The sequence below is a fragment of the Tursiops truncatus genome, chromosome 11, assembly GCF_011762595.2.
Source record: "Tursiops truncatus isolate mTurTru1 chromosome 11, mTurTru1.mat.Y, whole genome shotgun sequence".
Lineage (NCBI taxonomy): Eukaryota > Metazoa > Chordata > Mammalia > Artiodactyla > Delphinidae > Tursiops > Tursiops truncatus.
Genome location: NC_047044.1, coordinates 45,137,559 through 45,152,858, shown reverse-complemented (window position 1 = coordinate 45,152,858; position 15,300 = coordinate 45,137,559). Strand labels below are relative to the sequence as shown.

At 34.5% G+C, this 15,300-nt stretch overlaps 1 protein-coding gene across 4 annotated transcripts in view; it reads left to right on the top strand.

Moving 5' to 3' along the window:
• Window positions 1-15,211, top strand: part of TBC1D15 (TBC1 domain family member 15) — a 64,130-nt gene extending 48,919 nt beyond the window's left edge. The window contains exons 12-17 of one of the 4 annotated variants that reach the window (XM_033866316.2): window positions 5,065-5,102; window positions 8,905-9,004; window positions 9,754-9,851; window positions 11,874-11,990; window positions 12,510-12,596; window positions 13,887-15,211. In XM_033866316.2, coding sequence (XP_033722207.1) covers window positions 5,065-5,102; window positions 8,905-9,004; window positions 9,754-9,851; window positions 11,874-11,990; window positions 12,510-12,596; window positions 13,887-14,108 — 662 coding nt within the window. In that variant the 3' untranslated portion in view covers window positions 14,109-15,211. Of the gene's footprint in view, window positions 1-5,001; window positions 5,103-8,904; window positions 9,005-9,753; window positions 9,852-11,873; window positions 11,991-12,509; window positions 12,597-13,886 lie in introns of all 4 variants that reach the window. The other 3 variants (XM_033866315.2, XM_019918367.3, XM_033866317.2) reach the window with 3 other exon arrangements.
• Window positions 15,212-15,300: the final 89 nt, after the last annotated feature.

Below are 15,300 nucleotides of genomic sequence, written 5' to 3'. Positions count from 1 at the left end.
AGGATATAAATATTAATTAAGTTGTTTGGATCTGTTTAATAAATGGAAATTGTTAGTAATATTTTTGAGCCTAGGGGTGCCTTGGAAAACAATTCCTGAGGCACTAAGGGTACTGTGAATTGAGAAAGTTTGGGAACCTTTTTTTGATAGGCTTATCCCTTGTGAAGAAAAATGCTGATTTGATATTATAGACAAATGGTGCATATAATTATCTAGGGCGTGTGGAGCTTTACTCTCTTTTCTTGGTTAGTCTGTTTTCTACCAAGAATGGGTTGGAAAGACTGGGGTTGGTGGTGGGAGTTGGGGGGATTGCATGGGGAAGCGATGCTAAGGGATGGAAAGCCTAAGGAACCAATATTTTAAGGGACAAGAGAACTTGATCCAAAAGAATTCCTTTTGGATTCTTACATGTAAGTTAGGGGAAGATGTAAACTCTGTTGTGGATCTTGAGGCATCAGCCTCTGGTGACAGTAGTTGAATATCACAGATTTCTCTTTAAAATGTGAAATGTAGCCAGTCCTGTCTGTCACACCTATAGTGAGCCTCAAATTGGATTGTTGAAAATATTAGTAGAGTGCTTCTCAGGTTACAGAGTGCTGTTATTACTTAATTTTGATTTCAATTTTGATTCTATTAGAAGCCTTTTGAAGAAGTGGGGAAATAATCTCCACTTTATAAGTAAAGTTATATTGATTTAGACTGTGACTCAGGGTTGTACAAGTAGTAAATATTGGACTGGGGGTAGAGACCCAGGTCTTTATTGCAGCCTGGCATTCTTACCTCTACACTTTCAGCACCCTGACCCATTGCCATTTTAGTTTCTGTTAACCACTGTGGGGAATAGGGCTGTTGTCCTAGGGAACAAGAGGCATTGCCCTGTACTCTAAGTTGGTAATTTTGAGATAGGAATTAATGCATATTCTCAGAAGGAGTTCCTGAATGCTCAGTTTTTTCAGGAACTGAGTCCCAGACCAGCTATTTGGATAAATTGCTGTTCCCGTTTGTCTATATTAACCCCACATTCTTTCCAGTCAAATACTTTAAGTTATTTGAAACATACCCAGGGATTTTATTAAGAACTCTGGCCTTGGGAGAAGCCAGGGTAGTTTTCATAAAGCACTGGACCAAATTTCTTGCTTTTTACTCATAGCAAAGTAATCCGGGCTGTAAATTTACTCTTATAGTTGATTCTTTCCTGTTGAGTTGTTTGGCTTCTTAGCCCATAGATGAGATGTAGGTGTATTTGTGTTGAATATAGTTTCATTAATAGTGAGGAAGAAGATAAAAATTAACAAAAGCAGACAGAAGAACTCAAGGAAGAGTAATTTTTAGTTAGTGCAGACACTATATCTAAGTTGTTTCTATGGGAGGTATCTTTTTTTTTTTTTTACAGTGTATGTTCATAATTTGATCCTGAATAAGCAGTAAAAGGTTAAATTATACTCAAAATACTGTATGTAAGAAGGCAGGAGAGAGTCTAGTTAAAAAAAAAATGATTTCCACCTCTTAAGATTTAAAAAAATAAAATTGATCCTCTAATAACCGAATAAGCTTCAGTTAACCTGGAATGTTCACCTGTATATAGATGAAATTTTTTTTTCTCTTTAAGAATGTGTATGCTAGGATGGTAAGGAGTTCATTTCTCACACCTCCACACTGAAACAACTTTGCTATGAAAATAATTTTGGGGAACTACTTCAGAAATTGTAGTAGTGCTGATTAAGATGTACATCAGTCAGCACTAGTGCAGAATTTGAGCATCACTGAATGCTAATTTAAACAGCTTTAATCTTTCTTTAATTAAAAGGAATTTGTACATTAATTCCACACCCACAACTCATGACATACCCCAAAGAACATCATGTATAAAATAAAATAGATTAAAAGCAACAAGAATATGAAGATTAATTTGACTGCTTGCTTTAACTAAAACTTTATGGTAGTGATCCCATATGAAAGCTGAAGACTTAAAGGATTAAATTAGCTTCTTAGAAATTTTTATTCATTATAACTTTATAATAAAGCACTTCCCCGCCCCCCCCCCCAGGAAAGGTGCTTTGTAAACCTTTCGAACAGCATGCTTTGAAATATTTCTGTTACAGACTGTATGTGGTCAGACCCAGGAAAGTGGTACTCTTTTCCACTTTGTTGAATTCACATAAATTTCCTTCATGCTTTAATTGGTTTAGCTTTTATATTTGTCATTGCTTTCACTGTGTCATTGCCATGTAGGAAAGTTCTGATGATAACAGTCTAGTCTTCCTTCTAACCTACTTATTCTTTCTTAAAAGTGTTGTATTAGTCAGGGAAAGAATAAAGAAAAAAAAAGGTTTCTTATAAGATACTGGCTCATGTGATTATGGAGACTGAAAAGTCCCACAGTCTGCCATCTATAAGGTGGAGACCCAAGAAAGCTGGTGGTGTAGCTTAAAGACCTGAGAGCAGGAGAGCCAGTGGTGTAGATGCTAGTCCTGAGTCTGAAGGCGTGAGATCCAGGAGCACTGAGGGCAAAGCGCTGTCTCAGCTCAACCAGCCAAGCAGAGAGCAAATTCAGTCTTCCTCCATCTTGTTATTCTATTCAGGTCCTCAGTGGATTGGGTGATGCCTCCTCACATTGCTGAGGGCCATCTGCTCTAATCAGTTCACCAATTCAAATGCTAATCTCTTCTAGAAACACAGTCACAGATACTCCCAGAAATAATGATTAACCAGACATCTGGGCATCCTGTGGCCCACTCAAGTTGACACACAGAATTAATCATGTCGTATGTATTATTTTAAAAAAAGCATCTGTAATAAATTTGTATAAATGCTTACATTTAGATATCATGTCGTATGCCATTTTTTCTAGCACTTTCTCTAAATGTCTTGGTAACTCCATTGTTTGGTACTGTAATAATTGGATACCTGCCACGGGAACCTAAGTTTTTTTGTGTGTGTGCTAACGTGCGTAGACATACTTTTCCGCAGGGTGTAGTGTAGACATAGTGAGGTTGGGAGGGATTAGGCGTAGCAGTAGATGGTATTGTAACTGAAAGTGGGGTCCGGCTGCTTGTTGCTCAAAAGCCAATAAAGAGGCCAGGTTGGTGGAAAGGAAAGTTTGTTTTGTTTTGGATACTGTCAGTGTGGGGGTCGGGGGGTGGTAAGGGCAGACGTCTGTCCAGAGGCCGACTCCCACCACTGACAGTCAGTGGGCAAGAGCTGTTATAGACGGAGGGAGGGGGCTACGTGCAGAAACAGCACAGTCAGCTCTGACAGTCATCTTGAAATTGGTCATCAGTGGTCTGATCAGCATCATCTTGATTGTTTTAGGTACAGTTAATCTTCAGTTCTAGGGTCGGTTTGTTTCCATTTCTTTGAGGCCAGTTCTCAGAATTGTGGCAGCTCATGGCTGCAGCCTGGTCATCATGTAGTTAACTTCTTCCACCTGCTGGGGGTTTCAGTTTCTTTAAGACAGCTCACAGGATATGGCTCAGAATATTATCTACAGCCCTTAAGAAGGAACTAAAGATCCTTGACTGCTTAATGACTCAACTATTATTATTTGGTCTCCTTTGACTGTTTTCCTTTGTTTCAGCATTTTCTCACTTCTCTGATTAAACTTATTCTTTGGCTAAAGTTTTTCCACAGACAAAAGGCAGGTTGAGGATGTGGGGTGCAAGGACCGTAGGGTCCTGCTCCATTTCAACAGGGTAGAGGCTAAGAGCAGATAGAGCTAAACTTTTATGTGTAAGGAGATCCTGAAGTGAACTGTCTCTTTCTGTTACACTTTTAATCTGAGTTTTCTCAAGAGACTGGCTTACATGCTTCCTGGGGTCATTTTTAAAGTTGTCTTCCAGAATAGGAAGAGTGATGTAAAATTATGTATAACTGCAAGCAGAAGTATCCCCTCCCTTTTAAAAATGTATACTGTTTTAAATGGCTTCATTGCACACAGATATTGGTGAACGATAAGAATGTAAGTGTTGGTCCTGCGAATGAAAGACTGTATGTTTTCCACAGACTTCCCAAGCTATCACTGGGGAAAAAAATCTCTATGTAACTTTAATGAATGTACAAAAGTTACCAAAGTTGAATGATATGTATGTGAAAAGGCTTAGTTAAGAGCTCTTGTCCCTTTGTGGATTCAAGAATCTGTATTTTAAGTCTGAAATCTAATTGTAAAACAATTAAGAAAATTGAGAATTTTATAAGATGGAACTAAAAAATAAGACATTTGACATGGTCAGGTGAAAAGCAAAACTAAGATTTTTTGTTTGTTTTTTAAGTGAGGGGCCTGATTCTTTAACTTTCCAATTTTTCTTTTAATCTAACGCTGCAAATTAGTGTCATGATGAGAAATTATAAGAGCACAAGAGAAAGGTGGTTAAGATGGTAGCTTTAGGTACAAAATATTGATTGGATTAAATAAGCCCATTTGCTAGCATTGGTTGGGTCTAGAGTAACAGCAAAAGGAAAAAAAAAAAGAGAACATAAATACAACCACTTAAAAGAGGTAATTTTGTTGTGATTCCTTTTGGGTAGATTACCAGTGTCTGGTTGATAAAGCAGTTGGACCCTTTTTAGTTCTTATTTTACTGGGCTTATTCATCGTAGTTTGGTGGTGGTTGACTACTCTGGCCTTGCAGCTTTCTTCCCTTTGACTTTTTTTTTTTAATATTTATTAAATTTGATATTCCTCTGGGTTTCCCTTCAACCCTCTTCTTTATCATAATGCTTTTGCACATTATTTTTTAATAATATTACCCTCCCTTGATAATGATATCTACACTAAGACACATACTAGCAGTTATGTATCTGTTGACGTCTCAGTACAAAACAACTCACCTTTCTCACCTGATTGCTAGATTTCCTCCTCATTGTTTACAAACATCAGTATCGACCAGTTTCTGAAACCAAGAAAAACGATGCAGTTTTAAGTGAAATGGTGGTGGTATGCACAGATGGATACATAAAGCTTAGGTTTTTAGAGATATGATTAGTTTTTTCTGTTCTTCTTAGGATATGTGCAAGGAATGAGTGACTTACTTTCCCCTCTTTTATATGTGATGGAAAATGAAGTAGATGCCTTTTGGTGCTTTGCCTCCTACATGGACCAAATGGTAAGGTTCCATTCCAAACTAATTCTGAAAATTTTAGTTGCATAATAATCTTATAAGATTGATGTTTATATTTAGCCAATTATGGTAGAACTTAAAAAAACTGCTCAATGTTGTTTGTTTCTTTTTTAAATAGCTTTTTCAAGAGGCTTGGAAATGCTGGTATTGTTTTTAATACAAAAAGTAGATAGTAAGTGCCTATAGAACAGGAATAATCAGGATTTAATATTGGTAAATGCTTATGATCTGCAGAAGAACCATGAGTCATTATAGAATATTGATGAAATAGATGATTTCAGTTCTTGTGAAGTAGTTGAACTTTCATATCATCTGTTTCAGAGATAAAGCTTAGTCATGCCAAGTAATATCCTTACCTTTTGTGAACATTTTGTATTTTGTCATTATAGTGGCTGATTTTTCTCCAGATGTGTTTGAACTATTTGTAACGTTGACAGCTTCTTAGTTTTTTCTTAAGCATGCGATTATTAGAGTTGAACTGTGTCTATATATACATATTATTATAAGGAACATTTTATCTATTATCATTGGTACATCTTGAAGACAGAGTTCTAGGACAATAGTACAGTATTAACAGGAAAATAGAACAGTCTTCTCAAGTAATCTATTAGAAAGGGGGAAAAAAAAGCAAAGGGGCTAAGAGCATATAAAAGCATATGAAATCCAAAGACCTGACTACATAGGTCACTGTACTGTTTCAAAGTAAAATAAATATACTTGATGCTGGGCCTTGATGGTTGGTTATTGAAATGGCTTGCTTGCAAGGGAATAAAGATTTGAATATGTAGTCATATAAAATGTTTCCCTGTAGTGGAGAGTCTGGGATACAGATGTGAAATTTTTTGATTAGTTCAATTTTTTGATTACTTCTATTCTTCCTCTCTTGCTTGCCTGTTTTTTGTTTCCCCTTCTAATTTGTCCCAATTTTATCTGTTTCCTCAAGTCTCTTATCCATGGTTCCAACTCATCCTCACTTCTCCTAGTTCTTTTCCATACTTGATAAGATACCATGAATTAATGTTTTTGGATTATTTGGAAAGATTATTAATTGCAGTAATATGGTAATATCATAGTTTGTATTCCTTACCTTTTTGATTGATTGATTTTACCTGCCTTCTTAGTTCCAATTACTCCCAGGTGCTCTAGAAACCTGAGGCATTTGTTATAAAGGTCTGTACAACTGATAACTAATTGTGTAGAAACTGTTGTCTGCTTTCCTTGTGTTTTTGTTGTTTATCCTCTTTTCACTAGAGCTAGTATGCACCTTGATAAAGGGGTCATGTCTTTGTTTAACTAGTTCTCTGATATGCTTCCAGAATTTTCCTAATGCCTGACATGAGGTTTTTGTTCAACAGATTTTTTTTGAATAAACACATGAATATTTCCCCAGTGCTTAGTTTAGACCTCTACTTACAGTAGGTATTCCAAGAATTAGCACAAACACACGTTATTTAGTGTTTTACAGTAATAGTTTTCATAAAACTGAGCTAATATTGGCATGTTCAAATATATTGGCTTGTGGTGCCAAATACATACATACATGCATATGTGTGCATGTATTTAGGTGTCAAATGTAAAGACTACTTTCTGAACATCTGCAGTGTACCACTTCACAGTCTATTTGTCATTTTTGTGTATGAAGGTTCAAGTTCTTTGTTCTGTCTCTTTCACAGTAAATGTTCTCTGTTTGCCTTTTCCATTGAGAATGGTCTGGGGATTTTTCTAGTCTTTATTCTAAAAAGATCTCTTAATATATTGTCTACTAACATCTTTTGCTTCATAATATTTGAATGAAAGGGCAATAAGTTACAATCAAAATAATCCGCACAATTATTTTTCACTGCATTGCTATTGTTTTGGTGTCCTTGAATCTGTGCTGCTGTTTGACTCCTTTTTGTTTTATGGATTTATTTAACATAAGTTTTAACTACTTTAGTGAGGCTGAATTCAGTGTCTGTAGATTTACTTTTGTTGATATTTACTCACATCTAATGTAGGTCTAGGCATAGACTTTGTTTTCGAAATATAGAAATATTTGCAGAATGATCTGACGAACTTTCTTATAGCCACCATTCATTTTGCCATATAGTTTTGTCCCACCCTTCCTTCTCACCCCCATCCATATATATACACACACACATACCTGTATACATGTACATATACATATATTTATACATGCATGCATATGTGCATTCCTATGTATACGTATGCACACACATATTTATTTACAGTTACACTTGATGCCCTGTGTATATCCACTGTTGACCTCATTGCCCTTTCTCCAGGAGTAGCTACTTTTCTGAAGTCGGCTTCTGTCATTTTGGGAGTGCTGCTTTTTATAGCAGAGTGGGTAGCAGTGGCTATGCCATGTTGGTACTTCCAAACCAATTTTAGCTTTTGGTCATGTCACAACAAAAATTATGCTGTTAATCAAAGAGTTAATTCTGCCTTTCCCTTATAGTTCCATGTGGGAAATGTGAAGAAACTATATCCCAAAGGCTTGCGTTAGTCTGTTAAACTATTTCGTTCACTAATTAAACTATTTAAATCACTGAAGAGAAGCCATTTTATTGAGAATCAGTAGCCCTTAATTTTCAAAATTCTTTTTTACCAGGAATGAATGGTTTCTAATCAGATGGATACTTCTAATAAAGCACTATTATTGTCTCAGGAACGAAAAAAGAAGTGTGAAGGAGGGGATGTTGTTCTTAGGCTTTCACAAAGGTTAGGGCAGTAGTTCACCATAAAGGGGTTAGAACACTAGGGTTAAAGGGATCAGAATCATCTAAGAAGCCTTTATTTTGGTGCACTCCCCATCCCCAAATCTTGACTGAAGTGTTGGTAGGGAATCTGTTAAACTTCAAAGATTATTTAAAACATGTGTAACCACAGTAGTTCTCAAACTTTATGATCTCAGGACCCCTTCACATTCTTAAATATTATTGAGGTTTCCAAGAGCTTTTGTTTATGTGGGTTATATCTATTGATGTTTGTCATATGAAAAATTAATGCTAGGAAATTTATAAATATTTATTTATTCATTCATCTAAAAATGCTACATCTTGGTATACATACATTTTTTTTTTAATGAAAAATAACTTTTCCAAAACAGTTTACTGAGAAGAGGGATTATTTTTCATTTTCTTTAATGTTTAGTTTAGTAGTTTAGTTTAATAGAACACAGCTGACTTGCATATCCGCTCCTGTATGCAGTCTGTTGCAATATCACACATCATATAGCCTTTACACTTATGGGGGAATTTAAAGTGCAAAATGCATAGATTGTGTTAGTGTTGTTATGAAATGGTTTTGACTTCATAGATTCCCTAATGTCATCAAATCTAAGAAATAATTAGCTAATTCTTTAACATGATATGTTAAAGCTAAAATTAATTTTATTTCATATGTTAAATTGAAGAAATATTTAACAGTGAAGTGATTTGATAAAAGTCTATTTTCCAATGTGTGTTCCATTCACCAAGTCTCTTATTTGACGTAAGAAATACGTATTGATATATCAGTCAGTCTACCCCTGCTGTCTCTGCATTATTCTTTATCTAAAAAAAAAATGAATAGAGGGAAAAAATAATTCTTAGTTTGAGACCAAGTTTCTCTTTCCTCCTTTTTGATGTTGCTTTAGCATTTTAATTAGTTGTGATTTAAAAATATAACCAGTGTGGTATAAATCCAGCATTTGTCATTATATTCATGGCATAGTTATCGGTGATTATGTACTGTAAAATATTTATTAAATATAACTTATGTGATAACATTTATTTTTTTAAAGCATCAAAATTTTGAAGAACAAATGCAAGGCATGAAGACCCAGCTAATTCAGCTAAGTACCTTACTTCGATTGTTGGACAGTGGATTTTGCAGTTACTTAGGTAAGTTTAATGAAACAAAACTATACCCAGCAAATTGTAAGGTAATACGAACAGAGAAAAAATGTAAAGAGCTCTTTTAAAGATGTATATACTCTACCAATGTTGCCTGGGTTCCTCTGAGGAATAAAAGTGTGGAACCAAACAGTCCTTGTATAATTTTGCCTTAAAACAGTTTATTTATAAAGTGAATTATAGTTGTCCCTCATTATTTGTGGGGGATTGGTTCCAGGACCCACCCGCCACCCCTATACCAAAACCTGAGGATACTCAAGTCCCTTACATAAAATGGTGCAGTATTTGCATATAACCTATGCACATCCTCCTGTAGACTTTAGATCATCTCTAGATTATTTATTGTACCTAACACAATATAACTGCTGTGTGAATAGTTGTAAATACAATGTAAAGACTATGTAAATAGTTGCTAGGCAAGGCAAATTCAAGTTTTGCTTTTTGGAACTTTCTGGAAATCTTTTTTTTCCAAAAATTTTCCATTCATGATTGGTTGAATCCACGGATGCAGAACCTGCAGATATGGAGGGTCAACTGTATTTGTTGTTATTTGGTGGTTTTCTTTTAAAGAAGTTAGCCTGCAAATTTAAATTGTTTCCTTGAATTAGTAGAAGGCAATTAAATTTATAGGACTTTTAATAGCCTAAGATGAATAGAAAAACTTGAGTTTGAAATAGGTCACTGTATTCTGAGATAATTAGCATGAGTAAGCCATATATATATTTTTTTCTGTGTAGAATCCCAGGACTCTGGATACCTTTATTTTTGCTTCAGATGGCTTTTAATCAGATTTAAAAGGGAATTTAGTTTTCTAGATATTCTTCGATTATGGGAGGTAAGTTCTTAAATTATTGTAAAAATTAATACTTTTTATGGAAACATTTTGTATCTGTAGAGTGTAAATGGATTATAATATCTTGACTGAAATTTCTAAAGCAGTTACGTTCTGAAAATTCTAATGGTTTGTGGTCTCTCCTTAAAAAAAAAAAAAAATTAACCATCTTGAAATGAATGTGTGGTCTTTGGAGCTTTTTTCTGTAAATCAAATCCTTGTGCGATTGGGTGCCAGTGAGTTTCCCAGAACCAGTTCTCTGGACCACTTGTGCCTGTGTTCTTTCCTTGGAAGGCTTGACTTTATGTGAGGCCCTGCCACATTTGGGTGTAGATTTGAATAGAGTTAAGGAAGTTTTGGCAGGCCAGTCAATTGAGATAGTACTTTATTTGTAGTCTGAAATATTGGGAGGGAACTGACTTGTGTTTTGCTTTTTTAAAGAACTTTAAGTTACAGCAGAATACTAAGAATAATATAACAAATATCCCACTATCCACATTTAACATATGTAAATATTTTGCCGTATTCACTTCTGGTTTTTTTCTCTTTCTTTCCAAGACAAAAAGTATTTAAAGATATAGCTCATATCTTTAATCACCACCCCAAGCCCCATTTCCCTCTTCCCCTCTCTAGAGGATATTCATGATCATGTTTTTGGTTTATATCCTTTTATTCCCTCTTGCACCCAGGGCAACTCTTGATGAAAAACAGAAAATTATTATTTTCTTCTTATACATCTATTAATTGTTAAGTTAACAGATGGATGTGCTTTTGAAATAGAATATTGGTATAATGACTGCTTGATGCCTTATCTTTATAAAAGTAAAGATGACAGAAATATTCCCAAGGAAAGAATGGGGGAAATAATCTGTTTGGATAATAAATAGACTTGTATACAGTGGGCACCCTGAGGCTTTTACACCTGGAAATTGATTCCTGTACTTCTGGTGACTGTGCTGCCATTAGAGAAGGTGATGCACTGATTGAAGGATCACCACTTTATGGAGGATCACTTTCTTTGTTTGAAATTAGAAGGAAAACGCACATGTTCTTGACCCAGAATCATATTTTAAAGTTAATCAATTTTATTAAATTGTTATCTCAACTTCTTTTTAAAAAATTATCAACATAGCTGTAATAACTCCTTAGTCTGTGTTTACCAGATAAATTGGAACTTTTAATGAAACTTTTGAGGTTAATTGCATTGTAATTAAACTTTTAAGAATTGGATTTAGTCTGAAAATTATTCTACTTAATTTACTTCTGGTAAAAGAAGTAAAAACATTTCAGGTATGCTTTAATAATAGTGTTTACATGGCTCTTTTGATCTTTCTAAAAAAGATATTATTAGGTACATTAACCGGGGGAAATTAAGAACTTAAGTTTTAGGGCATTGGCTATACTTAGGAAGAAGTGCAGCTATTGATCAAATGTTTTATACATTTGGGTATAAATTTTGGGTGGTCAATTCAGTTTTTGTCAGAGATATTCTGAGTTATATAATATGATGTTTAGAATGTAGAGCTACCTCTGGGTGTTTTTAATTCCATGCAGTGTACAACTGAATCTTTATTCCCATGATTTAGCTCCCCTGTACCCCTCCCCCGCCCCCGCCCCACCGAGACTGAAGATGATTTAAAAGTGAAAAACTGAAGGTTCAGAAAAATACTGAAAATACCTCTGGCCCTTACACTTTAACCTCATGACTGTGGCTCCTTAGTTAATACCATTTATCATACTGGTTAGGTTCAGTGTTACTGTAGTTACCTAAAGAGCCACATTTGGAACTCATCATATTCATATAATAGTTAATATTATATTAACTATTAATATAATAGTTACTTTGTAGGTAAAAGTAAGACTTTCCTTCCCCACACCTCATTTCTTAACTAGAAAAAGAGTGGACTACCCCATCAAGGCAACTCGTGCTTTGCACAGAAGTCATTCAGAGTTCGGCATTGTATCTGTGAGGAAAATATTTTAGAATTGATAGAGTTTACTAAATAGGTGTTCTATTTTTTATAGGTAATGTGGACTGAACTACCATGTAAAAATTTCCATCTTCTTCTCTGTTGTGCTATTCTGGAATCAGAAAAGCAGCAAATAATGGAAAAGCATTATGGCTTTAATGAAATACTTAAGGTAGTTGTTACTTTAACTTAAATTTTAATATTTTGACTCTTTCCTCTTTTTGGTGGTATTGATATACATACATTTCCTTGGAACATTATTGAATCCCTCAAGTAATTTAAATTTTATCAATGACAGTCAGTACTAGGACTGACTCTCTGAGAATGACAGTTCAGCAAGTACGTATTGCCAGTTATTTTTCCTAGCTAATTAGGAGGAAAAGGAAATTCAGCAAGTGCTCTTTTATGTAGTTCAATTTTCTAAAAAAATAATTCTTTTGCTTATAACTTGAGATAGTAGACTTGGGACAACTGCTGGATTTAATGTTCCGTAAGCTTATTAGCTATTCTTTAGCTTTAAAACTTGAAATGATCTAATGAAAGATATATTAAATTTCCTGTTCACTTGTAGTATGAGGGTGTTTTTATTTTAAGGATTTCATCTACAGTGTAATATAACTGGTAATAAGTTGTATAGTAGAATATAATAGTGTTTCAGTTTCAGTTATTTTATTTTATTGATTTATTTTAGCATATCAATGAATTGTCCATGAAAATTGATGTGGAAGATGTACTATGCAAGGCAGAAGCAATTTCTCTACAGATGGTAAAATGCAAGGTATACAGTGTTTTAAGTAATTGTAAGATTTTTTTTGTTCATATGTTTTTGGTGGATTGAGGTCAAGAAAGAATTTTTCCTTTCAGAAGTAAAATTGGCAGCAAGTTGAAGGCAGACACAAAGCATTGGCTAGCATTTGTTTACCATTATAAATTTACAGCACTTAATTGAAAACAATTGGTTAATTATGCTAGATAGGAAACATATAATAATAAGGCAAAATGACAAAAGTAATGAAAACAATAAAGAGGCTGCAGAAGCATTGATAAATTACCTAATCAAAGAACACAGAATAGGACCTCATATTAAATATGTAGTATCTTTAAGTAAAGACAGATGCTAATCAGAAATAATTAAATGAAGAGTATTTGGTCTATGTCATTACATTTGTATCAGTCAAACTCTTAATAATCTCTAAAAACAAGGCAAAGTTGATGTGTTATGTTCTGAATTTAAACCAAAGTATTAGACTTTTGATGTATTTTGGTTTTCATATTTTTTATGAGAATTCTTATTTGGTCTTCGTGTCATTTGATCATGGTTCCAAATATTTATTTTGGTTCAGTTTTACACACAGTTATTTGATAGCTGTTCTGTTCAAAACCTGCCAGTGAGGGCTTCCCTGGTGGCACAGTGGTTAAGAATCCGCCTGCCAATGCAAGGGACATGGGTTCGAGCCCTGGTCCCGGAAGATCCCACATGCCGCGGAGCAACTAAGCCCATGCGCCACAACTGTGAGCCTGTGCTCTAGAGCCTGCAAGCCACAACTACTGAAGCCTGTGCACCTAGAGCCCGTGCTCCGCAACAAGAGAAGCCACCACAATGAGAAACCCATGCACTGCAACGAAGAATAGCCCCTGCTCGACACAATTAGAGAAAGCCCGTGTGCGGCAATGAAGACCCAACGCAGCCAAAATAATTTTTTTAAACAACCCAAAAAACCTGTCAGTGAGATACTTCTTATGTTTAAGGAACTTCTGTGTATTGAGGGAGAAAGATGGTGTCAATAAGGAGAATGAAATAAATGCAAAATATTAGAAAACAATATGCTTGTGGGAGTGGTGGGATGGGGTGGAGAGTGGCTAATTCAGAATAGAAGGTCAGAGAACCACTTATTAAAAAGAGTGGTTAAGGGTTTCATTTGGAGTGGAGAAGGATGGTTTGAGAGGGTGCATAACAATTACACTGTTAAAGCAAATGCTTAGATGTAGTATTAAATAGAAGTGTTAATTTGTGATTACTTTTCCTCTATGGTGAATGATGATTTTATATTTGATTTTTCTTATTCAGGAGTTGCCACAAGCAGTTTGTGAGATCCTGGGGCTGCAGGACAGTGAAGTTACAACACCAGATTCAGACAATGGTGAAGATGAAAATGTTGGCATGACTAGTTGTCCGACATCTGCATTTCAGAGTAACTCCTTGCCTGTACTTGCTGCCAGTGGAGCCAGAGATGACAACCCAGCAGAGATATCCATGTCCCCAAATGTCAGCAGAGTAACACCTGCATGATCATTCTTCTTGCTTTTTGAAGAGACACTTCATTGCAACTTCTTTTCAAGTACTGGAAAGGTGGAAATTTAAAATCTTGGTATTGATCATGCTTTAAGGTTTATGGAAAGAAAGTGTACTGATGTTCTTGCATTAAAGCTTTATGAAGATTTAAACTAATTATTTTTGTAGTTACTTCTACCAAATAGCCTTTCCTTTTCAATAACATTCCTTAGTATTTTTATAGCTAAGTACATTTTATTTTCTCGCTGATGAACTGGAATTGGATAAATATTACAAGTGGATGAGTTGGAAATTATGCACTTTGAAAACATTCACTTTGTTTACTCCAAGTTCAGTGGGTTTGGATTTGATTAAATGTTGAGCCTTTCTATAGCATTCTAAGTTGAGAAGTAGATTGTTACCCAGTGATGAAATAAAAGAATTTGTTTTTCTCTTTTGTTTACAACAATACAGCTTAAATATTTATGCTGGTTGAATGTGATATGAATTGGACATTTTCATCAATGCAGTTTAATGTGTAGATAAAGAGCTATTTCAACCATAAGAAGTGGATTGGCAGTATATTTTTACATTGAATTTTTCTTCACTTGTATATAAAGACTGTATAAGTGCTTATTTATGAGTATAAGAAAGGATAGGCATATTTTCTTTAACTGAATAAACTTGACTATTGATTTATATAACCTGATTTCACAAAGTTAATACATAGCTTCAATATGAGATCTTTTTCAAAACTATTTTCTTAACCAAACATTTATTTCACGAGACTACATCCAACCCTGTATCTGGTATAATTTTCAAGTTAATTGCTTGTAGTCTCACTTTACTAGTAATGTTTACTATCTTTCCTAATAATGTATTAACTGATTAATCAGGTCTTTAAATTTTTATGAAATACTCTTTACCAAAAGCTTATGTCAAAAATTTCAATATACTATCACAAGTCTCAAAATAATACTTTTTTGTATATGAATGAAGCTGTTGTTTTTACCATGCAGTGTTGCATGATATTAAGTTACGTGTAATTAACATAACTGATTCCATTTTAATTGTAATTTGTTAAATTCTGTACATATCATTAAAATCAATTTGAAGTTGAAGTAGTGTTTTCAGTTAAATTACACCTAGAAATAATCTGCTAGTTTTTCATCAGAAGAAAAAAATCCAAGATGGGCCCCAGTGCATCTTA